We start from the raw sequence: 27,906 nt of genomic DNA, 5'->3' as shown, positions 1-27,906 counted from the left end.
AATAGTTCTCAACTTTTCGGTTTCAATCTACTTTGCACAAAAACCACCTACAAGCTAAGTACAGAGTTACAAAAAAATCAGATGTAACAAATGAATCTTGTTACTACAAAATGAGCTACACTAGAGGGTTGCAGGTCTTGATGATGATGCTCTTAGGTCAAAGCCTCTCCTAAGTCAGTCAACCACATCACTATCGTAGTTGCATTCCGTAAGGAGAGCATCATTATCATTATCATCATCAAAGATATCATTATTTGCAATTTACTTAGACTCTAGATCAACTGGCTGGTCATCCTCAATGGTACTCGAATTTGTGAGGTCAATTTGTAAAAATTATTGAGAAACTTTTTAGTAAGGTTTTTGGCAAGTTTCTTGATAATTCCTATAGGGTTCCTAGAATAGAAAAAAAAAAATCAATAATGGATGTTGGAGTAATTAAGATAATAATTTGATTATTTTATTAATTAAGTCCTTTAATTACTTTATTCACTTAAGCTAAATTTAGGTGCTTTTTCCTTTTATTAAATTAGGCTAATAATAGCTTAAGTTGTCTCATTCATTATGATTGTGACATTTGGCACTAGCTAATTTAATCTTGCTTTTGGTTTTGCATCTAGGATTTCATTCATCCTTTTATAAGGATTCATTCATCCATTGTAATCATCATAGATGAAAAAATCAGGAAAAAATAGTGTAAATTGCGATTTTTCCCGATCCAAAACCACAGAAGATTTAATCGCCAAAAATATTGCGGAAGATTTTATGAAAAAAATCGGCACGACTTTGGCTTAAAAATCATTGAAAAATCGTGATTTAAACCACGTTAAATCGACACGCAAAAAAAAAATACAAATGTTTTAAACGTGCAAAAAAAACCCTAACTTCTGACCTGCGGAAATGACAGATATTTTCGAGCGGAATATAAACGGCAATATCAGGTATTTTTCACGTTTTTCAAGTTTGGTAATGTGTTTTTACATAAACGGCCATAGCAGGCATCCAAAGCTCTGTGGTAGCTCGTACTCTAGATTGCAGAGAAGAGCAGCAGTAAAATAATAAATTATTAATAACAATAAGGGAGCTCACTAAATTGTCTAATAGCATATCATTATACAAAATTTTATTCAGCATATAGCGAGAGCTTTATGAGAGGCATGCCTATATATATTCGTTGAAAGATTGTGTTTAATCTTTGATTTTAAGAATAAAATATTACCAATGTTTCATGGCCTTTTAATAAAAATAGAAAGTAAATCTAGACTTAATAGAATATAATGAATGTTATAAATTCTAATAATCGTGTAAGGAAAATTTCTTGAAAAAAATTAAGGGAGGTATGAGTTTTCATTCATCAAATCTAATGAAGTTATATAAATTTAGTGTATATGTTTGTTTTTAGAATATTTTGAGAAATTATATATTTTCAAATGTTCGATAATTTTGCTGATTCATTGTCGATTTTTCCCAATTCCTGATTTTTAAAAAATTTTCGGCCAAAAGATTTATTGCCGATTAAGATATTTACATCTTTGGTAATCATAATCTTTTGTGCAATCAATACAGAATTCTCAGGTTGTGTTGAGCAAATTATCCTTGCTTGATCTTTTTTTGTAACAGGTGGTGTCTTGCAGATGATTCTTGACTTGTGAGGTTGAATCATCAACTTCCACATGGTATCAAAGCAAATTTGTTAAATTCTTGTCCATATTCTTGTGGGAACCAGCCTTGAGAGATTTTTTTGTGCACATTGGGTTCAAACAGAGGTTGCCATTGTGTTTGTAGTGTCCCAAAACCTATAGATTGGGTGCTGTTTCATCAAAATTCGAGAAATTGAAGTTTTGCGTCAATGTGGCTGAGGACACAAAAATTGAGGCAAAATACAAGGGTCAGCGAAAAAATCTAGGCAGTTTCAGGCAAAATCAACCTCACCATAGTGCTCAAGATGCCGAAAAACCCTAACAACACTTATCAAATCACCAAAATCAGAGGTCGGAAATTTTTTTGAGCAATTTTTTCGAAGGGTACCTGGTTAGGTGTAAGGATTTGTATAGCTGTATAGATCTTGCGTCAACCGCCATTATTGCACACGCAAGTGAAAAAGAGTCTGCAGGGTGAGAAAAGAGTTCTTTTTAATTTTTTTTGCAAGTTACAAAAAAATTGAGTGAATTTAAAAAAAAACAAAACTGACAGCATTTTGATAAGCCTGCATAGGTACATCCATACTTGACCTACGAAGGTCAAGCCCAAGTGCAACGCTTATATTAGCAGAACAGGTCCCACTTTTTTGGTGGTTTGGCCTAAGTTTGGCAGCTCAACTATTTTTAGCCCATCTCTAAATTTAGCGACAGATTGGACAATATTCTATTTTCACAAAGAATATTCCTCTATCACTTTTTGTTTGGAACTTTTTTTTTTGGAAACCCTTCAAGCCCTCTTTGCATTTTGACCTAGGTGTGGTTTTTTTGGCTATAACTTGATCATACAAGCTCAAAATCATGCAAATGAGATATTGTCGAAAAACTGGTTCCAACGCCATTCTAGTGGTACTAGTATTTTTGTTAGATTCTGCTCCAATTTTTTGTACCAGGCCTTTGAAGTCAAATCTTCAGTTTTGCACTTCCAGGGCCATATCTTGCACATTCAGACTCTATTTTTTGCAAACAAGTGTTGGAAAGCTAGTGGAGTCCTCTATGCAGATCTCAAGTTCATTTTTCCAAATTTTGCCCCAGGTACATTTTATTCAGACTTTTGTGATTTCACTATATGGTTGATTGCCTGAACGTTTTGGCACTTGGAGAAGATCTGTTTGTGGGAGAGGGTTTTATTTGATCTACTTTATATGTGTTGATGTTTTTGAGGTCTAATTATTTCATTTGAGGAGGTTTCATGGGTTTTTCAACTCAATCCTTTGTTATTAGCTTGGCAAAGAGCAATTATGAGTCTTGACAAAAGGGCATATTAACACATCTTAGGTGGCTTGATTTTTTGCCTTATCTATATTGACTCATCCCTCAACCAACCTCAGAGAGGGGTAAGCATGCTTGGAGGATCATTAATGACCATGCTGTAGGAGTGATTGGTTCTAGTGTTGATGATGACACCATGTGTCCTTTATTAGACATTGATTGTCCCCACACACTTTAAACTCGCCTTTGGTAGATCTATGGAGACCCTCATATCTCTCCATTTCTAGAGAACTTTGTAGAAGATTGTCTCATTCCCCTTGCACATGCAAATTGTATACCCTAAGATCATGGTACTTTTGAGATGCTTGAGTATATCACAAGTCTTTCATGTCTCGATGGATCAGAAGCTTGCTCTCAGTTCTTACTCCTCATATTGAGACACCATCTCAATATTCATAATCTTCTGTTGTTCCTAATCAAATTAGCATTGGCTCATGCATGGCCCCCATTGATTCAATTTAGCAAGTTGATAGTTCCCTTCCAATTTCAGCTTTGTGGGATGACTTCTTGCCAAATATTGCAGGGTTATTTGTTGAGTCACACACAGCAGACATTGGAGACATATTTGAAGATCTTCACTTCCTCTTTGCTGGCAGCTTTAGCATTCTTGTCATCCCATCTTTAGTGCCTTTAGAGGTTGTTCGTCAGGTATCTTCATAGTTGTTTGATCTTGCTTTAGTTGATTTGGTATATCATTATTTAGACATGTAGGCAGTTGAACAGTCTTCCATGGCACACAACATGAGACTATTCCTTCCATCTCCTTTCATGGAGTTGCTCCTACTTTGGCCTTTGAATTTGTTTTTCCCCAAGCGAAGGAACGTTGTTTTTCTCTCTTGGATCATCTTCAACATTCATCTTCGACATTGGAGCTTCTCTCTTATGGGGGGGATACATTGTCTCTTATTTTCTCTTCAATGGGGTGATATTGATTGTACTATTGTGACCAATTCAGTACTTGGGGGGACATTTTGAGTCCTTCATACTTAGTCACATGTACTCTTTGTCATTTCTTTTTCTCTCTTTTCAAGAGGAGTTTTCTCCCATTGGGTTTTTCTCCTTTTCTCGGTTTATGAGAGTCGCATTGGTTTGTATATGGGTATTTAATCAGGCCTTGTTGTCAAGATCCATTCATGCTTACGTTTTGCATTGATTCTTAGATCTTTAGCTTATCCTTAAGTTAATCTTAAGGGGGAAGGGGGGGAGGTGTTGGAGTAATTAGGACAATTATCTAATTATTTAATTAGTTATATCCTTTAATTACTTTATTCACTAAAGCTAAACTTAGGTGCTTTTTCCTTTTATTAAATTAGGGTAATAATAGCTTAAGTTGTCTCATTCATTATGATTGTGACACTTGGCACTAGCTATTTTAGGCTTTGCATCTAGGATTTCATTCATCTTTTTATAAGGATTCATTCATTGTAATCCTAATCTTTTGTGTAGTCAATACAGAATTCTCAAGTTGTGTTGAGCAAATTATCTTTTGCTTCATCTTTCTTTGTGACAAGTGGTGTGCTTGCAGATGATTCTTGACTTGTGAGGTTGAATCATCAACTTCTACAATGGAAACATTAACCTTATTATTTTTTCAAAACAGTTTAGGCACCACTAATTTTAATTTCCTCCCAAGCTTAAGTTTCTTGCTACCTCCCAGCTTCTAAGGAGGTTACTATGCTGCTAGGATAGCAACTTTTTATATTGTACTTGATCTTGTGTTAGATAAGTGACTATTAATGATCAAGAACATCGAAAACAAGTTCTCTAGATGATGATAGTAAAATATGACGTAGCTATGTTTGAGCAAAAGGATTGCACAAATATAACAAGAAGAATACACAGCTCCTCCTCATAGCAGCCATAGGAGTGCAATTACTAGAATAGATTAGCATCTCAACTAGGCTACTGAATCTAAATCCATCCTATAAAAGAATTCAATGCTATAACTAAGAGCATACATTTTATGTCCATGACAATATATAATCTAACTGCTACAACTTTGCATAGTTCAAACATGAGGCTTGATGTCTTACTAAGGTATATAACATATACAACTAAAATATATATACAAATCCTTCAAATTTTTAAAGCAACAACTTGAATATTTACACTGTATAAAGATAAATTACAATCAATATTGAAGTTGCATACCAAACACACACTTTGTTTAAGAGGTAAAAACTAAGGAGTTTCAGAAACAACAGGAGAGAAACAACCTTTATCAAAGATAGGTGCAGAAGAACGAGTTCGTTCAATGGTTGTAGGAGATAAACACAATCACCCACAAGCAAAAAATGCCGTCCCATCACATTGCATGAAGTAATTATCAGAAAATGTGCTGGATTGCATAAATATTTCACGTGTAAACCCTACAGCATGTGTAAAATATACCGCATGCAAAAAAATCATTGAAATTTTTCAATCACATGCATTAATTGTTGAAATTAGTTTTAACCATGATAAAATCAGGAAAAATTACGTAACAAATCAGCAGTCAATGATTTTTTGGAAAAATATATTTTTAATAGGGAAAAAATTGGGATCCTTGCCTAGTCTGACTTGTTACCATAAAAGGCCTAAGTATGGGCAAGTGTATTAATTGAAGACTTAATGGCCTACCATAGAATGCATACAATTTTAAGAACAAAGAAGACATTGCAGCTTATCATAACTCCAGGGTGACTTAAGTGTTGAACATTTCTTGGCTATCATGGAGATCAACTTGGTAAGCCATCCCAGGTGATAATATAATTTAAGGTCAAGAAATGGATAAAGTTGAGGTTTGAGGGACAAATTTCTAACTAATATAATTTGATTGCCTTCACAGGTAATGTTAAAATTACCACAAGCCGGAGGTATGAATTTCCATCCTAGCTACTCAAAAGAACACAAGGAAAAGGACTCCTATGCAGGTCAACAAAGATTGAACAAGAGCTATAGAAATCACTCTTAAAACACTACACTTTTCATGTTAAAATGGTGCCTCCATGGCAATTAGATAGTAGCCATTCTCAATATGGTTTTATAGTAGCAACACTAATGGTTATGTAGTTTCTTATAAATGCACATACCTGGAAATAGACATGCCCCAGCTTTGCTGCTTGCCTTCTGGTTTTGGCCTTTCAACAGAATCTAAGTTTAGAGGATAACCCAAGATTGACCAAAATGGTGTCATCAAGGCTAAACTTTGACTCTCATTTATATGGCTTATCTAGGCAATGTGCTTATCATTATGCTCCTATTTACTGTTTAAAGGTAAATTACTGCATATAATATAATTTTCTATTTACTTTTTGAAAAGGAATTTGTTTTATTTTCTGAAAACCTCCAATAAAATCAGCAGCAACAGCTACACTTCAGAAACAACATATCACTTTCTCAATTTGACACTGTAATATCCCCTCCCTGATCATTATATATATAAAACGTTAATGAAATAAATATTATTCATATAATATTTATTAATAGAAAATTAAATGAAATTATTTAATTAACATTCATTAATAATATAATTCTGAAAATATTCAAATAAGAATAAATCAATATTATTATAAACATTACATATAGACTGTTGCTACTTTCAGCGAAATCAGAAAAGTTCAAGAATATATATTATTATTACTCAAAAAAACTTCACAATTTTCTGAAACACAATGCTAAACACTGAGTAGTATGAGAAGTTCGGGTGGCAAACTGAATAAGAATCGTTTAGATGAATTATTGTTTAGCGGTCAAATTTAGCAATGCAACAATCTCTCTTGAGAATCAAGATGTAGCAATTGAGATTTTTTTAAACAATAAACACCAAACAACAGTTTTATTGGAAGATTAATTTATATAAATATCAGTGACTGGGATTTGTTTATATGTGCAGCGATTAAGACAATGATTGACAATAAAGAAAGACTGTGTCGATATATGATATATATCTACATATTTTGAGGAGCAACGGAGGAATGGATCAATCATCATTAAGGCACGAATTATTATGCTACAGGATGTGTATTACATATAAGAACTAACACACTGGTTAATGATTAAAGATTAGCAAAGGTATCGGATGAAGCAGTGATAACAGTGAATATAAAAAAGCAGCAATTTCATCATAAATCCAACAGCAACCTCAGGCAACGATAATGATAATATGGCTCGTATCAAATATTGATAAATTGCCCCTCCTTTCCTCACGATAGAAATTACCCAAGCCACAATAAAACCATTGATCGAGTGTTAAAATGCGATTGGAGGGAAGGTTAAGATTCAATAAGGTTCAGCAAAACAATAATTACGAACAGTCATCTCTTTTACAAACAGTTGTAAGCATGTGAGGGTTTGTGACTTCTCACAATCTATGAGAAGATATAAATATCCTATCCAAGCAACCAAGATGGGGGAGGGGGGGGGAATGAAGGGAAGAAGAGGGTTCGGATCAGGGGAACATCGAGCAGACCATTAATCAGGCCATAATGGAATTGTATTAGCTACAGGTGGTAGCACCCTTGACCTTGATAGTATGCATAGGGATGTATTCTTACTATAGGAAGTTCAATAGTGCTTCTATGCAGAATTTAATATTAATAAAAATATTAATATAGAGTGCATTATGTTTTTAAAAAGGATACTAAGTATAATGATAGTGACAGGGACGAAGGAAAGAACAGGGGAAATCCTCAAACTAAAAGACAATTCTGGCTGTGATGGCTCAGGTACATATTAGTGCAATTCCAAAATTAGAAAGGAAGTATTATACAATCCAATGTGATTAAGTTGATGTTACCAGTTCATTATGACATTAAGACATAGCCGTAATATTATTCTGAATATATTCAAATTCGTATCCATAAGAAAGAGGTATAAGTTGGCTAGTGTATTCTTAGGATAATGCGGTATTGCTATAACTATTAGTAGGTGGATACTAGTATTAATGGTATCATGAACCACAAAATACGATGGGTATAATTTATAATTCAGTAGAACTCAGTGAATTCACGTTTGGTGTATTTGTTGTGTAAATCATACGAACTATTAATAATAAAGTATGATTTAAGTTACAGTATTTTTCCAATAACACAAAATTGTAAAATACGTTGAGGTTACTTGTAATATTAATGAAAATAGAGACTCGTGATGTCATAAAAACTACCTGCGTCAGAGATTTTTCCCTAACAGTAGACAATGATAATACTCCCAAATTAACCATTGAAGAATCATTTAGAATAGCATCGTATCATATAATAGAGATATTAATAAAGGAAAGTTGACGTTAGTTCCATACTATCAATGGAGAATAAAAGAAAAAGGAATATATATTATTTGCAGCCATCGTTCAGATCAGATCAGGACTATTATTAAGTTACAGGCAGTAACATCCTTGTCCTTAGTGGTATGCATAGGGACGTGCTTAGTATGTATGTTTAATATAAAAGGCCACTAGTTCATATGTAGAGTTTAATATTATTCTGAATATTAATAATAATATAATTATAAATTATTGTAATACTGGAACTGCTCTACAGTAATATATGTATAATAATAATATCTGAAAATAGATAAAAGTATATGAATAAATATATATAGAAATAAGGCTTTGATCAAACAAAATAAATATAGTAGAATATAAATCAGAAGAACTATTAATCTACCATTTGTACGAAGAATATATGTTTTCTGTTATGACTGTTAGTATTTAAGAGATTTGGGAAAGGGGATGTTTTCACATAGGAGATATTACAATTGGTTTGACACTTGCATTAAGAATTATGGATGTATGATAGATGAACAATTTATTTATTAATAGTTAATTGATTGAGCTGTGGAATATCACTGATTTGATTCATGTTAAGGTGGAATTGTCTCCTAATATATTTAGTTTTAGTAATAAGCATATTGAAATAGATCAAGTATAGTTAAAACATGCCTAAACCTAGTAGGGGACATTACAAGAAAACAAGTACATTAGTCCAATGACCTAACAAAAGGAAGCGCTGATCACAGACAAGGAAGAAATTAACAATAATATCAAAGGAAAATATCGTAATTATTTTCAGAATGTGGTGACAATTTTTTTTTAACAGGGTCTCCAAATGATTCTGTTCACAGTTGACCAATTTTAAGGATCTAAGCTCATCTTGAAATGAAAGGGACTGAGAACTTTGGGGCACTATAACATCACAATAGTCAAAAAGAGAAAGTTCAACAGATGGAATAGCTTGGTTGCATGGTATGTGTTGACAAATTATATGAATTAATATTTCAAATTCTAACAAACACAAATAACAAATGATCATGCCCATAGTAACATTGCAAGAATGCACACTTAAAACAGGGTGGAAGTAGTATTAAAAAATACCTCAAGAATATGTGAAGCCATTAGGAAGCTCAGTTGAGATGGATCCCCATGTGTAAAGGGCTGTTTATTCCCAAGTGGAACTAATGGTGTCCCAGGTGCACTACTCCTAGTTAAGGTGTCTCCTTCTCTAGCTCTATGACTGGATGTTGAAGCCTGTTCGTGATTAGAAGATAGCCCTCTTTTACCACGTTTTGAGCCAGCAGTGGTGGAAACCTTCCAAACCTCCTACTCATTGAAAATGGAATGAGTCAGTAGCAGGGAAATCTCTCATCCTCTAATATAAATAATCAACTTTTAAATATAACCTAAAATTTGAGACTCACCTGACGCTTTTGTGAGTCTTGTTCCTCTTCTGGGAAGAAATACTCCCACATCATCTTGTACATTGTTTCGGTTAAATATATTCTCAATGGGTATATGTCCACCTGTGCAAAGCTTGTGTTATTTATAAATATGTGAACATAAGTAACAAACAAGAGGAAAAAATATAGTAATCCTTATGTCACTCATGTTTACCGCATTTAAAATCTTGTTGTAAAGAACAATGAACTATAGGAGATCCTATTTGTGTACCGCCTCAAGATATGCTTCTAGGACTTAACATATCAACTCTTTAAAAAAAACCAGGGTATTAATGAAAATAGGTGCCACCCAAATAACTCAGAAAGAAGATTGTCTCGCCAAATAAGATGAAAGGCTGGGACTATAGAAAGCATGCAATGTTGGAAGTTGATGCAATCAGTAGATTCAGGGTGCTTTTCAGGCATCGACAATTTACATTTAATTGTATTTCCTTTATACACATTGTAAGGACATTTTAGAAAAAATGTATGCAAAGTGGAACCAGGTTTTGTATTAAATTAAGCTCAAGCTACAATAAAGATGAGAATACAATTGTTCAAGGCTTGGGTTCCTCAATAAACAAAATGTGACATGAAGTAACAAAGAAACATCAATAGGTATTTCTTCACTTAAGTACAACCTTTGACAAATTATTCTCAAGTAAAAACAAATAGAGCATGACTTCTTGTTCCTCCCTCAAGGACTTAAAAGAAAATCGTTGCATGTCAACATTTATGCCCTTGTGTTGGGAATGTGAAGCCCAATGGTCACATGACCATTCACCTTCTCCAGACTCTTCATTTCATACCTGAATATAAATGTATAAATAGATGTGTACAATCATGTACCAGATATATCGATTACCAGAAGAGATTTCCCTGCTTTTCTCGTGGATGTAGCCAGTTTTGGTGAACCACGCAATTCGCTGTGTTGTTGTGTGTTTGTCTAATTCACTTTCTGTTGTTTTGTGTTCATTATTACGTGTTTTCTCTGCTCGTTTAAATTTACAATTGGTATCGGAGCCATGGTTGGATTGAGCAGAGATGGAAGGAGGTAAATTTGGAAGATATTTGATGGTTTTACGTTTCATGTTTTTCCGTACTTCAAGCATCGTGTACATTGGTGGGATGGCTGGAAGAAAGAGGAGAATTCAGCTAAAGAGGAGGATGCTGGGGTTGTTTCTTACACCACTCTTGATGCAGCTATGGCATGTATTGGCCAAACTTTTCATGGCCAAAAAATTGATGCCATCCATGTGGTGAAGGTTGAACACCATGATGCCTCGGTTGGGATTGATGATGGTCCTTGTGTAGAGTTCGAAATTTCTTGGCAGATGCTGAAAAAGAAGCTGATGTTGAAGAGAAGCGTCAAACAGAGGAGAAACTCAAAAGATTGTGGGAGGAAGAATGGGTGCCATTTGAGACCCAAGTTGAATTTGCTGTCAATTTTGACTCCCAAGATGAGGAAGATGCAGATTGGGGTCAGGTAGTAGGGCACTGAATATTGGTAGCCGTAGAGAGGAAAGGCCTGTGTAATGGCCAAGAAGAAGTTTTTAAAACTTACCTATTAAAGAACTTCCTAAGAGAGAATATGAATCGCAAGACACGCTTGCTGGCAATGATGCAGTGGGAGAACGTTTTGGTGCAAATAAATTTGATAGAGATTTAATGGGGGATTTGTAGAGGCAAATATCACATTGAGAAGCCATCTCATCTTAGTGATGCTTATGTGCCCAAGTTACATCACTCATTATTGCTAAGGACAGTATGAGGAGCCTTCACATATTTTTTGGAGAACATATCAGTCTGAAACTTACGGGCGTTTAGAAATATTCTCATCAGTCATGCAGCATTATGCTCCTTGTCTTAACCAGAACATGAATTATGCAAGACTTGTTGGGAATAGTTCCTCTGGAGTTGGGCTTGCGGAGGTTGAAAGTTGTAGGATGAATAGACACAAGAGTGAGGATGAAATGCTGTTATTTTGGGCCATGAATAAGCTGCCAAATTTTTTTGACAGAGAGGTTTATGATATTTTGGAGGTTGATTGTCTATGTTTAGTGGAGGAAGTGCTTACAGTGTCTCGACTTGTTCACAAATTCAGAGATCTAATTGTGAAAGATGAGAAATCAGGCATGTGTTATTGGGCAGATCATTTGTTTAAAGATTACTATAGGGAAAAGCTTGAGAAAGATCCATTATTGCCAGTAGAGAAGGTAAATGAATTGAAACAAGTGCTGGCTGTTTCGGATGAGTTACCTACTGCAGGACAAAGGGTTGATTTTATTCCTGATTATGGAACAATGGGTGATTTTGTGCTCCAAAGAGTAGTAGAAGAAGATTTCTTTGACTCCGATTTGATTTGGAGAAGGCTCATTCGCAATGTTTGTGAATAGAGTCTAGCAAAGTTAAAATCTTCGATGGGTCTAGATGCAGAGTGAATTGAACTAGAAGCAGGGATGTTAGAGTGTATGGCTGTACTAGTTGGCCTTCACAGGGAAGATTGTTGGGAATGTGAAGCCCAACGGTCACACGACCATTCACCTTCTCCAGACTCTTTGTTTCATACCTGAATATAAATGTATAAATAGATACATGTGTACAGTCATGTACTGGATATATCGATTACTAGAAGAGATTCCCTTGCTTTTCCTGTGCATGTAGCCAGTTTTGGTGAACCACGTAATTTTCTGTGTTGTTGTGTGTTTGTCTAATTTACTTTTTGTTGTTTTGTGTTCATTATTATGTGTTTTCTCTGCTCTTTTAAATTTACACCTTGATCTAGCATGCATGTCCTAGTGTTATTTGTTTTGAGAAAATTTAATGTTGTATCTTGCTGTTCTTTTTCATTAAAAAAGGATCAGTTTTGGAATTATAACGACATTATGGTGAAGTATATAAATCAATTTTAATTTAAATCAATGTTCTATTTGTATCATCCACCTAAAAAAGGGAGCTTCTATTTTAGTTAATATTTAGTGCATCGTTTTGCAAATAGAATCAGTTCTATTCACTCTACACAGTAATATGATGAAAAGAAAGCTGAACAAAAATGTGTTATTTGCCCATATTTCTGGTTTTCACTCCAAAGCATTTATAAAACATAAATGACTTTGTACTACATGTGTTGGAGTAATTTTAGGACAATTATCTAATTATTTATTAATTAGGTCCTTTAATTGCTTTTTCACTTAAGTTAAACTTAGGTGCTTTTTTATTATCTGGAGTTTGCTTTTCTGATTTTAGTTCTAGACGTAGTTGAGCTTAATTTAGCTCCTACTTTGCATTGCTTTAATTCTCCTAATTTTAGCATTAAGGTTTGCACCTAGGTTTTCATTCAGCCTTTATAAGGAATCATTCATTCATTGTAATTGTACCTCCAATATTGTATCTTCAATCATTCTTTGTGCATAATACAAAATTCTTTGGTTGTAATAGAGCATACAATCTTTGCTTGATCTCTTTTGTGTCATAGCTGTTTTGCTTGCAAATGATTCTTGGCTCCTGTGGTTGATCAACTTCTACATGGTATCAGAACTTTTCTATCAAGTTCCTGTCTGCATGCTTGAGGGATCCAACCCGAGGTGAATTTCCTGTGCACTTTTTGTTGCCATCGCATCCACAACATCGAAAAACCTTAAGATTGACTGTTGTTTCATCAAAATCTGAGTAGTTGAAAAATTGAGTCAAATTGGTTGAAGGCATGAAAATCGAGGCCTAAATGTTTCAGACAATCTCCAGATTGGTTGATTATCATCTTTTAGATTCCTATATTGCTCTAACCCTAGCCTAATGGTGGATCCTTCTATTGAGAAACTCACCCCTCATAACTATCATAGCTGGAAGACTACAATGATCAGATTGTTGCAATCTACGGGTTTGTGGTCTTGTTTAGATCAAACCCAACCCAATTTGATTGGTGAGTTTGAGATCATCCAACGTAGGGACAAGGTGAATCAGGCTATGGGTTTGATTGGCCTACATGTTTCAGACAATCTCTAGTTCCATATTGATTCCTACACCACTCCTAGGGCTGTGGCTCAAATTTGAGCAATTTTTTGGGGATATTAATGAGTTTCGTGCACTTTAGCTTGAGACAGATTTGACATCATTGACACTTGATTCATTTCCTTCTATTGAGGACTTTCTAGAGAAGTTCAAAACCATTAGATCACAGTTACAAGGTTGTGGCAAGCAAAAGACTAATAAGGAGTGCATCTTCCTAATTCTGTCCAAGCTTCGAAACCAATTTCAGTTCTTTGCTTTATCACTCCATTCCACCATGGATGCTTTGGGCACTGCATTCACTATGCCTTCATTTGGGGTGTTTTGTGAGCACTTGACACGGGGGCAGGCCAAGCTATCACAACTTGATTTAGTTTTTGATTCAAAATCTTAGGCCTTGGTTGCTCAGACTCCTACATCTACAGGGAATCAAAAGAAGAAGAAGATGCAAAAGAATAGAGGTACATAGTCTAGTCAACCGCCTCCATCTTCAAAGTCTCATGGGAATGATTCATAATCTTCCACCTCTTCCAAGAGGTCTCTATCCAGGAAGAACAAGCCTAAGTGTGCTTATTGCACCAAGCCAAGACATGATGAGCATCGGTGTTATGCAAAGTAGATTGATAAATTGAAAGAATAATATTTAGCTGCCTTCATCTAGTGGATCCTCTTCCACCACTTCAGGACCTAGGTATTTTGGGTCTTCATCTATGACACGTGGTGAAGACAAGATGAAAGGCCATGCTCTCTTTGCATCGACACATCAAATGGCATCATCAGAGGGTATGATCTCTAATTTTGAGCATCATGTATTTCCATAGATTTTGATGGTAATAACACTTACATGAGTGTTAATGGGAGTGGTTCTATTGAGGTTGATGGTGGCACATTCAATAATGTTCTTTGTGTCCCTGCATTATCTTCCAACCTTCTTTCCATCTACGAAATTACTCACAGTGGGATAGGCAAGACAGTTGAGTTCACCCTTGATTCAATGCTTATCAGAGATCTTCATAGTAGAAAGCTTGTTGTAGTTGGTAGTGTTGTTCATGCAACATGGTTGTATGAGTTCTCTCATTTTGCTCCCATTGAGAATGCATTTGGTCCTATCTCTCATGCATTGAGAATGAAACAAAAATCTAAGGAGAGAATTGGTCACTTGAACCTTTGTGTGCTTTAGTCATCCATAGTGGTTCCTAAGATTTGTTTGATCCTCCTCCATCTCTTGCTTCTTCAGAGACAAATTCAGTAGGTTGATGAAATGGTAATTGGATATTCAACAATGAAAACAAAGACTACATTTAAAGACAATTACATATCGATGTTTCCAAACAAAACAATCGACAAAAATAGAAGCCATCTATAACAACTAAAGAAAACTAAATATTCCTAAACAACCATTAAATAATAAAATATTGCTTTAATACCCTCCCTTAATGGTCATCCTATCAACTACACCAAGTTTCCCCCTAAATTTTACAAACTTGTCCAGGCTTAGAGACTTGGTTTGGATGTTTGCAGTCTGATCCTTAGTTGGAACATATTGCAACTGAATAGATCCATCTTCTACAAGTTGTCGGATGAAATGATAGTGAAGCTCAACATGTTTGGTGTGCTTGTGGAAGATTGGATTCTTGGCAAGTTTCAGCACCCCTTGATTGTCACAGTACAAGGGTGAAGGACCTGATTGAGACATTTGTATGTCAAAAAGCATCCTTCAAAGCCAAACTGACTCACATGTTACTTTGACAGTTCCCCAATATTCAGCTTCAGTCGAGGAAAGAGCTGCTCCTTGTTGTTTCTTATTGGTCCATGCGACTGCACCCATGCCTAGACTGAAGACATACCTAGAAGTAGAATTCCTATCATCAAGAAAACCTACCCAATCTGAGTCCGTAAAACCAATCAGCCAAGGATCTTTGCTTCCGCTATAGAGAATGCCAAAGTCATGTGTACTCTTCACATATCTCAGTACATGCTTCACTGCAACCCAATGTTCTGCCTTAGGGGTTGTCATGAAGCGAGATACGTAGCTCATAGTATAACTGAGATCAAGTCTAGTGGCTGTTAGGTAGATGAGACTGCCAACTAGTTGCCTGAACGCTGATTCATTCACCATAGGTGAATCTGATTTGGCTGATAGTTTCAGCCCTTTCTCCATAGGTGTAGATGTAGGTTTGCAATCATTCATCCGAAACTTATCTAGAAAATTCCTAGCATACTTTGACTGAGAAATAAAGATACGGCCACTAGTCTGCCAAACCTCTACACAGAGACAATAATGCAGAAGTCCCAAATCTATCATATCAAAAAACTGACACAGCATCTATTTGATTTGCTCAATCAAATGTGCCGCACTACCAATAACGATCAAGTCATCGACATAGATGACAAGAAGAATGATCTCACTACCAGTAGTCTTGACATACAAGTTTGGATCCAAAGGATTGCTTTGAAAGCCTTGTCCAACCAAATACTGATCAATTTTTATGTACTATGCTCGAGGAGCCTGTTTGAAGCCATAGAGTGCTTTCACTAGTTTGCATACCTGGTGTTCTTTACTGACAACCTTGAAACCTTGAGGTTGCGTCATATAGACTTCTTCCTCCAATTCACCATTGAGGAAGGCACTCTTGACATCCATTTGATGGACCTTCTAGCCAAATTGTGCTACAATGGCTAGAACCAACTCGATGGTACTCATCTTGGCTATGGGAGCAAATGTCTCCTCATAGTTGATGCTCTGTTTCTGTGAGAACCCTTTGGCCACCGAACAAGCTTTGTACTTATCAAGAGTTCCATCAACTTTGTACTTCACTTTGTAGACCCATTTGTAGCCAATGGGTTTCTTCCATGGTGGAAGATTTGTTAGATGCCAAGAGTTGTTCTTTTGAAGACTATGATGCTTAGCTTCCATAGCCTTCTCCCATTCAAGTATTCCTTTTGCTTCGTGTTGGTGTCTGTTTTATCATCTACCAAACATTAGGATAGGATACCCGAAGGTATTCTATCCTCTCCTGAAAAATCACTACTGATTCCAAGGTCTATATGTGCGAACAAGCGACTTTAGTGGAATAGCTTCTTGGGTAGTTGTTGTGACGTTTTCACACATCGCCCCATTGCAAATGGGGACCCTTGCTTTTTTTTTGCTTTTAAGGGTTTGTTTTTTGGTCTTTTAGGATTTTGTTAGTTAGCCTTTGCATTATGAGTGCTGTCGGGGAGATCAATAGGATAGCAGGTCCTGCTGGAGTGAAGTCCTGATCCTGAAATTTGGCTAAGTCTGAAAGTCCTGATCCTGAAATTTGGCTAAGTTTGAAAGTCCTGATCCTGAAATTTGGCTAAGTCTGGAATGTCCTGATCCTGAAATTTGACTAAGTCTGGAAACTGAAAAACCTCAAAAAACTAGATTTTGCAATATAACTCCTGGAGGTCTGAAACCACTCTCAAACATCCTGAAAGTATATATGGATTATAACTTAAAGTATAAGAATGTCACTTATACTTAAATGTTATATTCCATAAAAATTATCCTGATAGAGAGTTCGAAAAGTCAATTTTCGCTCCTGTCCTTCACTGAGGATCCAGAGCGAATTTCGCTCCTGTCCCTCTCCAAGGGACCAAGGCGAAGCGCTCCTGTCCCTCACCAAGGGTCCAGGGCAAAAAGGCTTATTTGAGTCATTCCTGACCTTGTTTGGTCAAATTGGAACATCAAAGGCATGGTGAAGGACGAAATGAGCATGATAGAGCATCGAGACAAGACAATGAAATGATGAAGTTTTTGCCTAGAAGGTCAAATTCGCTCCTGTCCCTCACTGAAGGACCAGAGCGCTTTTCTTTATGTGCACAATTTTTAGACCTTTTTTGGACATTAACTTTTATTCATAGCATGAAGTAAGGTGAAATCTTCCTAGCAAAGGAATTTCGAGATGAAAAGTGAAGCATTTTGGCCTAGAAGACAAAATTCGCTCCTGTCCCTCACTGAAGGACCGGAGCTTGAATCCCAAATTTACATTATCCTTGCAAGATTTAAGTGATTTCGCGATTTGAGGAGGTCAAGAGAAGTATGTTTTGCCCGTTGAATATAACTTGAGTGGCCTACGAAGGAGAAAATCAACCCAAGTTGCAATAGGCGCTCCTGTCCCTCTCCAAGGGACCAGAGCGATTTTTAAAGGAAGCTCCTGTCCCTCTCCAAGGGACCAGAGCGATTTTCCCTCAAGTGCAATTTTCTTGCAAGGACGAAGCAAGTTTTGTGATTGAAACGAGTGAAGGAAGGCATAATCGGTCCATTGAAGATAATTTTGAAAGTTAGCAAAACACAAGTGAACTCATAATGGCCAAGGCGCTCCTATCCCTCTCCCAGGGACCAGGGCGAAAAACACATTATCAAGTCTTCCTCCCCAAATTTGGACGAGGCCAAGGCACAAGATGGCGATGATATTTGAAATGCTTCAAGGAAGAACGAAGTGGCAAAGACCACAAAACTTGATGAAAAATGGCTAGGGCGCTCCTGTCCCTCACCAAGGGACCAGAGCGAAATCTTCAAATTTGCCTAATAGCCTAACATTTTGGAATGCTACTTTCGTTTCCAAGGAATAAGGAATGATGTTTTATGCCTCGAAGGTCATTGGAAGTTGATGCGATCATGAATGTGTGCAATAAGCTAAAAATCGCTCCTGTCCATCACTGAAGGACCGGAGCTTGAATTTCAAATTTGCACTGTTCTTGCAGGATCAAGACAATTTTATGATTTGAAGAGACCAAGGAAAACATCATTTATCCATTGAATATAATTTGGAAGGCTAACAAAGGACGGATAAGCTTGGATTTGCAAAATCGCTCCTGTCCCTCACTGAAGGACCAGGGCGAAAATCTCTAGAACATCAATTTTGCCTTGCAAAAAAACGAGTTGAACATGCACTGAAGGGACGAAAGGGATCATTGCTAGCCCCACAACGTGAATTGGCATTTAAAAAAGTGAGGAGTGCAAAGCAAAATTACAAGTTCGCTCCTGTCCCTCACCAAGGGACCAGAGCGAAGTTAGTGGCATTCAAATTTGGGCTTTAATATCTTCCAAATCGTATTAGATGCTAGAATTGCCAAACTTCGAAATATTTGAAAAGGAAAAATTAATTAAACTGGCATTCAATAAAAAACACATTGGCATTTAATAAATTAATTTTTGAGCCTTAGAAAAATCGAAATTTTAATTATAAAGGCATTCGAAATTAATTATTATTAAATTAAAATTTAAAAAGAAGAGCGCTTGAGGTATCATTTTTTTATTGCTTAATTAAGTCGGCCTTCTCCTTTTATTAATCTTTGTTTATTTTTTTCACGAAGTCGGCCTATGGAGAGATGTAGAAGGTGAGCGCTCTATATATTGGAGGTGTTGTTTCACAATTCAAATCATTCAATCATCCTTTCAAGTGCGAAATTGGAGAGCAATTTGAGGAGCGAAATCCAGAGGAGTGGAGCGAATTTCTACTAAGTGTGGAGAAGCTAGTGGAGGGCGAAATTCATCTTGAAGGCTATTGGAGAGGCGTATTTCTTGCTAGTTTGGAGGATAATTTCCAGATTTTGAAGGCATTTGAAGGCCAATTTCCAGATTTTTTGAAGAGGAAGGTGGAGTTCTTTTCCAAGCTAAAGGAGGTGCATTTTATCCAAGGGAGAGCTTTGATCTACACTTTGCCTAGCAAAATTCATCTATTTTTACATCATTTCTTAGAGTTTAAAACTCAAGAGGAGGTATGGCGCGAAATCATCTTGACACCCTTATTCAAGGTTTGATTTTTTAGACTTTTTTTGGAAAAATCTAAGTATTACATGGTTAATTAGGAAATGATAACTCAAGATTTATCATGAAGTTTCCTAATTAAAATCTTGAATCTTCCTTTTAAAGTTTAATTTTTAGATTTCAAGATATATTACTAATTTTAATATTTTGTGTAGGCATCAAATGGAGATCCCGGAGTTGTAAAATCAAGCCAGATCAAGGACGGTCTCCTTCAAGGACGATCAAGCAAGGACAAGGGCGACCTCCTCCAGCCTAGCATAGACAAGGACGGCCTTCTTTGGACTAACGTCATCAAGGGCGACCTCTTCCAATCCAGCATTCCAAGGCGAGGTACAACAATCATCCTGCAAATCAAGGACACAAGAAGTTAGAACAAGGGTTCATTGAAGAAGCAGATAGTTCCAGATGAATTAATTAAAGCTAGCTTCTCAACAACATCAAGTTGAATATCTACCAAGTTACAAGTGTCAGACGAGGTGGCATCCTAGTCATCACTTCTCCAATCAGTGTGGTCCACCTCAGCATTTCCAGATTCAATGTACCTAACTCATGGAAGGTGGCACAAACTCCGATGTACCTACCCCAACTATCCATTGGTGGAATTTTCTAGAGAGGACATGTGTCCAAGCAATACAATTTTATCATTGGTCAAGCATTAAATGTTATGTAATGGTTGTAACAAACCCTAATTAGGGTTTTCATTGTTGAATCTTGGCCATTGATCTCGAATTGATCTAAGCCATCGAATTGTATTGAGGGCACTATATAAGCCCTGGCATTTCATTTTGTAAAGAAAGATAGAAGGAGTTAGAATATAGTTGGAAGCAGGTAGAAGATAGATAGAGAGTAGTTAGAAGGTGATTAGCTAGTTGATAGAATAGCAATTAGAGTAGAGTAGAGAGAGAAGGCAAAGATTGTTGCCAAGATGTTGTTGTAAGAGACTTGTAACTTCATTGAAGAAATGGTGAAATTTATGGGTCGATTCGACAATTTGCATGGTCTTTATACTTCTCATATTTGATTTCATGTTATTAGATGAGTGGAAGAAATGTGCTTGATTGATGGTGAAATTCGTATATCCATACTACTAGCAGTTTGTTGATTGCAGACTTGCCTTGTGTAGTCAACTGGAATCATTCAGCTTAAGCTTAACTTCAATTGTCGCTTCTTCATTGATATGCATCAACCTGATGGTGTCTATGCCTGCAGTGATGATTTGAACATCATAAAGCTTTCCTTCAAAGATCGCACTAACCTTGTGGAGATGGTCCTGGGATGTCAAAACAAGACTTAGTTAGAATTTCATCAAAGATCATTCATTGCTCCTACATTCTTAGTATTAGGATTAGATTCTTTCCTCACCCTCCTCTTTTTTTAACTTTTTTTTTCCAAATCAAAGCTAGTAAGAGCCTGTGTTCCAGCAATATTCAAAGCAGATCAGACGTTCAATCATCAAATGTAAGTCCCCTTGTGATTCCAGCAAATCACATCATACCACAGAGAGCTTATCCACACGTAGAGACCCTACATACAAGAACCTTGGAGTCATCCTGATTGATCCTTTTTCGCGATATCTTCAGCAATCAGAGGCTTTATTCAAGAGAGGATAAGGTACCCTTGGGTATTTTATTCTGTGTTAGGCAGTGTACAAAACACACGTCAACAATAGTGTATGCTGAAATTTCAAGGGGGACTTACGTTTGACAAGTATCTTGAACTGCTAGACTTAGATGGATTTAGCAATTTTAGGCTCTTCTTTTTTTGGGGGGGCGAATTTTCTGGGATTTAGACTTTCAAAAGAAACAGAAAAAGGGAGATAGGGTTCAGGAAGGCTAATCTAATCCTACGAATTCTGGAGACGGTATCAACTGGGTGCCCTCGATAAACCAAACCTTGCTTTGCCACACTAGGGACAACTACACAAGGCCGGTGCAATCTTCAATGGGTTGTGCTTGTGATCGAGATGTTGGGATGCACAGGGGATGGGCTCAGACTAACTTTGCACGGTAGAATGGAAATCATCCATTTACCAAAAGTATGAGCGGAGATACACCATCAATTGATACTTATCAAATCCTTCATTCAAATTAACAACAATGAAAGCAAATCTAAATTATTTCTAACTAAGTGTTGAGGCAATTGAAACCATGCAAATCATTCAAATAATAGAGATTACAAAGCAGCGCACATGCAATATATTATCTGGAAATGACCTTAAGCAACAATACATCAAAAACCTCACCCTTTTCAAATGAGAGGAGGCAACCTTATATAGTTTCTCAAAAATAAATGAATGGCCGAGATCAAACAGTGATCAAGGGCCAAGATTGAAAGTCCTAAACCCTAATTAGGGTTTCCTGAAATACTATCAGTTCAAGCAAATGAAAGAGTGACAAGTGGCACAGCTGCTAATTTTACTGAGGTGAGTGGCCACTTTCCTCTTTTAGAGATTCAACGTATCTGGACACCACGAGCTTGACCTCCTCCATGGTGACACTTGGCAAACCGCCAATCTGGAAGTCGATGAGATCCACATCGTCGGGGCATGTGGCAAGGATGCCTTCCCACTCCACTGCTTGGGTGAGGAAGTTGTCATCGATGGAGAGGAAGTTTGCAATCTTCGAAAGATCGCCTTTGTTAATCATCCCTAAATCTTGGAAGAAGCTTGTCTAAATCCTGGCTCTCAGGTTCTCTACTTGTAGATGCTTCTCCCTTAGGCTTTCCTTCTGCCAGATTTCTGATGCCACACGGAATACCTTGCCCAAGATCTCTCTAACCCTTGCCTCTGTCTCAAAACACTTGGTCTCGGATTTCTTCAGAACCTCAATCCGAGTGACCAAAGCATAGTACCACGTGCCGAAGTCGTACCTGTCTCCTGTCTGTATGATGCCTGCACCCACTAAGCTCTTCTTTGACATGCCTTGGATAACCTTCAGGTGAGGGAGTATTTCATTCTGAATTTCATCCACTTCTTCCCAATTGGATGACAGATCCTGGATACGATCAATCAACAAAGAAGTTGCCTCATGTGCTGATACTAAGTTTTCTACCAGGGTGTCAGCATGTATCACAGCGTCTGAAATCCACTCCTTTTCTTGAGTGTATGATCCCTTCATCTCATCATAGTCCTTCATTGATCCCTGCTGAAGAGGCTGTGGTGGAGTAGCTGGGACTTCATGGTTGAGCGGGCTGGTAAGATGGAGAACATACTTCCTCCACTGCTGGTTCTCTTCTTCCACTTTCTTCCTCTTTTCTTTCTCATGAGCCAGCCTTGTCTTTAGAACATTACAGGAGTCGTCAAAATATTGGATCTCCTGGTCTTGGGTAGGCTTAACCATCTCTATGGTGGTAATCTTGTAGTCATCTGCGGTGACATTGTCCCTAGTCTTCCCTTCTTTGGGCACTGCTATCTGGACTGTCCTGAATCCGGCACTGTCTCTCTGAATCAAGGAGAACTTCTTGGCTGGTTTGGGCGGTTTAGCTATGGTGGGATCATTCACCTTCTCCAGGAATGCTGTGGTAACCTCCTCGGTTGAGTGGACATCTTTGGGAACCTTGGCCTTTATCCTTGCTCTCAGCCAATCAGGAATGGTTGATTGTTCTACAGTGTTCCGATCAAACTCATCGTCTGCTTCTCCTGGGTTCGCTGGTATGCCATCCAAGAAGATTGTAGGGGCTTCATCCTGCCCCCTGTCTGGAGTTCGGAAGACCTTCTCCACCACTTCCTCAACTGGCTGGGAAAGCACTCTTACTTCATCATCACTCACATAGATGTTCATATCTTGTTCCCCAATTGTACTCTGATCAGGCGCAATGGAAGCAGCACTTAGGATGGAGTGACTTTCACTGGATTCTCTCCTCTCAACTACAACCCTTTTCCCTGTGCACTTTGTGGAGCTTCCACCCAACTCCTTTCTCTTTCGAGATCCAACACTTTCTAGATTCCGAGCATCACCAGCGGAGGTACAAGGATGGACGGACAAAGTATCATCTACTCCCATTAATTCATAAGTTAGAACCACACCTTTGGCCTTCAACTGTTTTGTCTTTTCAGACGCCCACCACCTTGAGTACTCAATCACCGACCTCATGAGGTCTGCTAGATCTGAATTTTCTCCCTTTGTCCAATCTATCAAGACTAAAGGTTCATTCTTCATCTTCTCAAAACCCGGTTGCTGAAGTTCTAGGCTTTCTTCTACTTGATCGGCAACTTTGAATACTTCCGTTGCTCTAACCATACTTAAAGGAATTCTTGACCAGAACCTCTTCTGGATCTCGAAACTATCGGCTGCATTAGCCCAGTAGTCTTCCAGATCTAGTTTGTGCTCAAACGTTGTCCCTTCGATCTTCTTTATCCTATGGAATGGTTCAAAATCTTTTCTTGCCTTGTATTGGTAGAAGGGATACCAAACCAGTTCTTTCTCAGTGGTAGCTGCAGCCTGTGATGATGGACATGTTTCCAGCCCATTACCAATTGTAAGTGAGGATGTCCCTGCCTTCTTCTGCTTATCCCTTTGAATCACTATATACTCCTCCAATTGTCTCACAACCTTGAGCAACACCACTCGGTTGGTAGGGTAAGCTAGAAGCTTGTATGGAGGACCAGAGAATCCCTGAATTCGGAGGTAAGTGAACTTTGGATATTGAATGTACCAACACCCGAACCGACCGATGAAGTCCATAGACTCTTGAGAAAGCCTCTGGTGCAGGCCACCTTGAAGGGTCCGGGTAATGTGCATCAGGAAAGCATCATTCACCCTTTTGAAATGGAACTTCTCCTCCATATGGAGCTGGGGATAGCAATCATATACTGGAAATTGGTTCTCCTTGTTCCCAACTTCTCCTTTACAAGTGAGACCTCTGTACCTGTAGGTCCTGGCTAAAGAATAGAACAAGTAAGAACTCATGAAGAAAGTCCTATTCGCCTCCAGATTCCTTAGCTGGCTGTCTAGGTTGTCGCTGATCATACGAGCCCAGTCTATCATTTTTACTCCATTGATTATTTCATTAATGAAATAATACATCAAGGGTTCGAATGGAGCTCCCTGAGGATTTCCTATTATTCTATTGAGCAAGACAATCATGTCCCTAATGTACTCCTTGAAGTATGCTCGCACTAGGCTCTTTCTCTGGCATTTGGAGGCGCCCTTCCTCAGCTTGTCTAGCCAGGAATGATTAACAATGGCATCATATTCTTCCAGGTGATCATGGTACAGACTGTCAGCTTCGTCCTTGGTCATATATACTGTGCTGTGGTACTCAAGGATCCTGAAGGCCTCTCTGATGGCCTCATCGCTGACATTTGCCAACACTCTTCCATCAGGTGCAACAATATCCTTACTGATGGGGTTGTAGTGTTTGGCACATTCAACTATTAGTTCATTGCACTGCATGGTGGGGAGGAAGCCGACAACGTGCACGATACCACTTTTCATCATTTTTCGCGCAATGGTGGTAGGCACAAGGTTGTCCAGACCAAACATTCGCTTCTTAAACTCCCTTAGATTGATGTGTCCGAGGTTGGTGTCGTTGATGTTCTTCCACTTGGAAGTCATCCTTGACTCTGGAGGAGCATCTTTATCTACCTGGAACTTCATGGTGCTTAAAACCTGCAGATGAATGATGAAAACTTTAAGTTAGAAAATTTCTGCAAAATTTCAAAAAAAAAAAACTACAGGGCCGCGAAATGGCTGAGTGTTGGAAAATTTTCCATTTTTCACTCTCATACTTAGCCACAAAAATTGAATTTTCACCTCAAGACCCTCAGCCTTGAGGCTGGTTGAAGTCACCATCAACTGTTAAAACTTTCAAAAAAATTTCATACTTAGCCAAAAAAATTGAATTTTCACCTCCAGACCCTCAGCCTTGAGGCTGGTTGAAGTCACCATCAAGTGTTAAAACTTTTGAAAATTTTCATAACCAAAAAAATTTTGAAAAAAATATTTCTCAAGTTCTTGAAAATATTCAGAAAAATTCATTAAATCTGCATTTTGAATTGGATTTTACCTTTGAATGTGCAGAACAGGGCTAGAAATCCTCTCGAAAATATTCAGAAAATTTTATGAAGGTTTTATAATCTTCTCGCACTTGATTATTTTCCAAAAATCCACGAAAAATCTGGTGTAAAGCGATTATCCAGCATCCAAAAAATGTCAAAATCCTTGTCCAGATGTTCTTCGAACTGAACTTTCACCAAGCTTTCCTTAGTTATTTCGAACTCTTTGATGCAATAATGAAGTTAAAATGAAGTATTTGTAAGCAAGGTCAAATTCTCAAGTAGAAATCTTTAAGATTATACTTCTAATTTCATCTCCAGTTCTTTCAGAAAGTTTTTTTGCCATGTTTCCAATTTTGAAAATATCTTCCAAAAGTTTCTATTTTGGTTTATAAGTTCGAAATATTAATTAATCCTCCAATATTCTTCTCTGGAAACTTTCTATTTTGGTTGAGGTTGGAAAATATCTGACAATCCATGAATTTTCTTTTTAGAAACTTTCTATTTTGGCTTTGGAGTTCGAAATCCTTATTAATCTTCCAATATTCCATTTTGAAAAACTTTCTATTTTGGTCTTCGAATTCAAAATTTTAGATAAGTTTTTTATGACATCATATTGATCGTTTCTGACTTTTCAATGCCTTGGTGAAATTTTGAATTTTGAATTTCCAATTTACTTCAATTTTGGCGCACTTTTAGATATTTTCCTCCAAGGTATGGCGGACTTTGGCTAGAGCTCTTCCTTGGCCTCCATTATGGTGAATTTTTTTTTTTTTGCTAAGGCATTCGGGCGGACTTTGACCCTTGCTCCCACATGACCTCTTCACCTTGGCGGACTTTAGCCTTAGCACCTTCAAGGTCTCCTTCACCTTGGCGGACTTTGGTGTTGACTCCTCCATGGTCTCTCTAGGTGGGGCGGACTTTGGGCCTAGCACCCACATGACCTCCTTGATGGCTCCTTTACCTTTGGCGGGCTTGGGCCTTGACACCTTCATGGTCTCCTTCCTCCTTGGGCGGACTTCAAGCCTTGGCCTCTTCATGGTTGGGCGGACTTTGGAGTTACCTCCTTCATGGCCCCTCTTCTTGCTTGGGCGGAGTTTGGAGTTACCTCCTTCATGGCCCCTCTTCTTGCTTGGGCGGACTTTGGAGGTTGCTCCCTCATGGCCCCTCTTATGCCTTGGGCGGACTTTGGAGTTACCTCCTTCATGGCCCCTCTTCTTGCTTGGGCGGACTTCAAGCCTTGCACCCATGTGACCTCCTTTGATCTTGGGCGGACTTCAAGCCTTGCACCCATGTGACCTCCTTTGATCTTGAGCAGACTTCAACCCTTGCTCCTCCTTGGTCTCCTAAGCCTTGGGCGGACTTCAACCCATGCTCTTCCATGACCTCTTTAGGTGGGGCAGACTTTAACCCTTGCTCCTCCATGGTCTCTTTAGGTGGGGCGGACTTTAGAGTGGGCACCCATGTGACCTCCAAACTCATAGCGAACTTTAGGCAAGGCACCCACATGGCCTCCCTAAGGCATGGCGGACTTTGATGAGAGCACCCACACAGCCTCCTAAGGCATGGCGGACTTCATGCAAGGCTCCTTCATGGCCTCTTCAACCTTCGTGATGGGGTTTGAACCTGCAGAAACACTTCAAAACCCTTGTTAGCCAGACTTAGAAGAATTTTCAAAGAAATTTCAAAATTTCACAGTTTAATCTAATTTAACCGGATTAACTTGAAATTTGAAATCCGTGCTTAGGTGGATCATCTGAAAAAGCAAAAAGCCTAAAATCTAGGGATTCAGCTTTTTAGATCAAAACTTGGAATTTTCGAGTTCCGGCCGAAGCTGGTCAATAGTACAAGTGTAAACCCTAGGTTTGCATCCCGAAAAAGCAAAAAGCCTAAAATCTAGGGATTTAGCTTTTTTAGGTCAAAACTTGGAATTTTCGAGTTCCGGTCGAAGCTGGTCAGTAGGACAAGTGTAAACCCTAGGTTTGCATCTTGAAAAAGCAAAAAGCCTAAAATCTAGGGATTTAGCTTTTTTAGGTCAAAACTTGGAATTTTCGAGTTCCGGTCGAAGCAGGTCAGTGGCACAAGTGTAAACCCTAGGTTTGCATCCCGAAAAAGCAAAAAGCAGACATCCCTAAAAAATAGGGAAAACTTTCTAAAAATAGCCATACCGGGGATCAGGGTAAAAATGCCAAAAACGAAACTTCCTAAAAAAATAGGAAAAAGCAAAAAAGCAAACTTTCTAAAAATAGAAAGTTGTCCAAATTCATCCAAATCAATTGCGATCTTCGTCCTTTGGCCTCTCTAAGCACTCTGGTGGTGTTCATACTTCGAAATCACATAACTTGCAAAAACTAACTTTCAATCGTCAGGGCCTGAAATGCTCTGAACTGGACAAGGCTTGGTGGAACTGCAGCAAAAGGTCACAGGATACTAACAAAATCCTAGAAAGCAGGAAA

At 37.9% G+C, this 27,906-nt stretch overlaps 1 protein-coding gene across 2 annotated transcripts in view; it reads right to left on the bottom strand.

Annotated features, from left to right (window-relative positions):
• The window catches only part of LOC131033478 (protein SABRE), a 278,075-nt gene that overhangs the window by 9,185 nt on the left and 240,984 nt on the right, over positions 1 to 27,906 (bottom strand). For both annotated transcript variants that reach the window (XM_057964713.2, XM_057964714.2), the window contains 2 exons: positions 9,639 to 9,740; positions 9,316 to 9,540 (listed from right to left, as the gene is read on the bottom strand). In XM_057964713.2, the coding sequence (XP_057820696.1) occupies positions 9,316 to 9,540; positions 9,639 to 9,740 (327 nt within the window). The remainder of the gene's footprint in view (positions 1 to 9,315; positions 9,541 to 9,638; positions 9,741 to 27,906) is intronic.

Source organism: Cryptomeria japonica, chromosome 9, assembly GCF_030272615.1.
Source record: "Cryptomeria japonica chromosome 9, Sugi_1.0, whole genome shotgun sequence".
In the NCBI taxonomy this organism is placed as follows: domain Eukaryota; kingdom Viridiplantae; phylum Streptophyta; class Pinopsida; order Cupressales; family Cupressaceae; genus Cryptomeria; species Cryptomeria japonica.
Note: the sequence above shows the minus strand (reverse complement) of the source record. Positions and strands in the feature narration are given on the sequence as shown.